This window comes from Loxodonta africana, chromosome 7 (assembly GCF_030014295.1).
Source record: "Loxodonta africana isolate mLoxAfr1 chromosome 7, mLoxAfr1.hap2, whole genome shotgun sequence".
Lineage (NCBI taxonomy): Eukaryota > Metazoa > Chordata > Mammalia > Proboscidea > Elephantidae > Loxodonta > Loxodonta africana.
Genome location: NC_087348.1, coordinates 82,733,160 through 82,735,411, shown reverse-complemented (window position 1 = coordinate 82,735,411; position 2,252 = coordinate 82,733,160). Strand labels below are relative to the sequence as shown.

Here is a 2,252-nt window from a genome sequence, read left to right as displayed (position 1 = left end):
TTCACACAATGGGAGAGCTCTGATTTTTGGCAAAGGAGCCTGTGAGAAACCAGAATGACTAGATATCAAGCTCCAACTCTATGGGTAGTAAAAAAGCGGAGAATGCCACGCTGGATCTGCTTGGTCTTAACACTGTAGATTATAGGGTTCATTAAGGGAGGGAAAAGAAAATACACATAGCTCATAATGAGATGGACAACATGTGGAACCGACTTCCCAAACCGATGAATCAGGGACAATCCAATCACTGTGACATAGAAAACCAGGACACAGCAGATATGAGAGACACAGGTATTAAGGGCCTTGGATCTCTCTTTGGAGGCAATGCTCAGGACAGTCTTAAGTATCAATACATAGGAGAGGAGGATAGTCAGAGAATCCAGCACAAGTATGAGGACCACAAGTACAACTGGATACAGACGATTGAAGGTAACATCCACACAGGCCAGTTTGATGATATCCTGGTGAAGGCAGAATGCATGGGAAAGGATGTGGGAGTGGCAATAGGGGAAAAAATAGAGGGGCATGATAGGGGGAATGACAGATACAAATCCCCTTAACAGAACTCCCAGGCAAATCTTCACCACTCTAGTATTGGTGAGGATGGAGGTATATCTAAGGGGATTGCGGATGGCAACAAAACGGTCATAGGCCATGGCAAGCAGAACACCGGACTCTACAAACGAAAGTGAGTGTATAAAGTAGGCTTGGGAAAAGCAGGCTCCATTTCCTATCTCCCTGTGATCCAACCAGAGGACTCCCAGCACCGTGGGCATTGTAGTCAAGGTCACCCCTAAGTCTGTGGCTGCCAGCATGGCCAGGAAGTAGTACATGGGCTCATGAAGATTGTGATCTTCCTTGATGAGAAGGAGGAGGGTACCATTGCCAAAAAAGACAGAGATGTAGACAAAAAATAAGGGTGTGGAAATCCAGTGGTGAGATGTCTCCAAGCCTGGAAAGCCAGTCAGTAGGAAGGAACTGGAGCTGCTGTTAGGCCACATGTTGGCTTTATCCTGAAGTAAACATGTTTCTCTCTCATTTATGACCACAGAAAAGCAGCTCTACTTTCAAGGTGTCACTCTGGTTATGTCGTGTCAGAACTCTTTCTTAAAGGTAATAATTACATCCATATAAGCCATTGTTTCTCAAATATAGTGTTAGGACAACTTATATCTTTTGTGTTCTTAATTGCACATTCTCAAGCCCAGCTCCTCTTAATCAAATCCTTGGTGTTTCTTCTGAACATCTGCATTTTAACAAGCTCTTACGCTACAACTTAGAAACCATTTCCATCAACTATACAGGCTACATAAAAGAATCCACATTCTGTAGGAGACTGTAAGGAACCCACCCTTAATCCTAGTCCAGTCTACTACTCAGATCTATAATTTCCTTCACAGTAGTGATTTCTATCCCATATTATCCTGCATATGAACTATTTCTCTGAATTCTCAACAAAGTTCCATGAGTCTAACAGAGAATATATGAGAAGAGCAACTGTGTCACTACCCTCTTTTGCTGATGAGCAAACAGACATGCCAAACAAAAGCCAAACCCATTGCTATCAAGTCGATTCTGACTGATAGTGACCCTGCAGGACAAGGTAGAACTGCCCCATGGGATTTCCAAGAAGTACTTGGTGGATTCAAACTTTTTGGTTAGTAGCCGAGCTCTTAACTACTACGCCACCAAGGTTTCCAAGAAGACATGAGGAAGAGACAATTTATCTCCCCATTCTAGGTATTGTTGTTGTTAGGTGACATTGATTGGTTCTGACTTATATCAACCCTATAGGTCACAGTAGAACTGCCCCATAAGGTTTCCAAAGAGCAGCTGGTGGATTTGAACTGCCGACATTTTGGTTAGCAGCCAAACACTTAACCACTGTGCCACTAGGGCTCCATTCTGTGTACTAGTGATTGGGGAAAAAAAAAAAAAAAAAATTACATCAAGTATTTAGTAGCTGCCTCTTGGACACTACGGAATTACTACCTGTGCTAACATCCCAGAGTAATTGTAAATTAGATCATTTTAGATCCTGGGACTGGAATAAATGCTTAGGACAGCCAAAGAGATGACTAATAATAGTGCTTATCCTTCACATAGAAAATTTTGTTTTTCTTGGTTTTTCATATAGTTTCTTTTTCCCCATTCTCTATTTGTGGACCCACTAAAATAACTCCCTAGAACCTGATCTTCTCTTCCCCTTCATGTTCTCCCGTTGCATTTAAACAATAATTTTCCTGGTCTCC

General features: G+C 42.2%; 1 protein-coding gene across 1 annotated transcript; it reads right to left on the bottom strand.

Moving 5' to 3' along the window:
* On the bottom strand, window positions 1–1,092 carry LOC100656447 (olfactory receptor 51B5-like). The gene has a single exon (XM_003421497.3). It carries the CDS (start codon window positions 999–1,001, stop codon window positions 66–68), a length of 936 nt encoding a protein of 311 aa, XP_003421545.1. The 5' UTR covers window positions 1,002–1,092; the 3' UTR covers window positions 1–65.
* Between the last annotated feature and the right edge of the window lie 1,160 nt (window positions 1,093–2,252).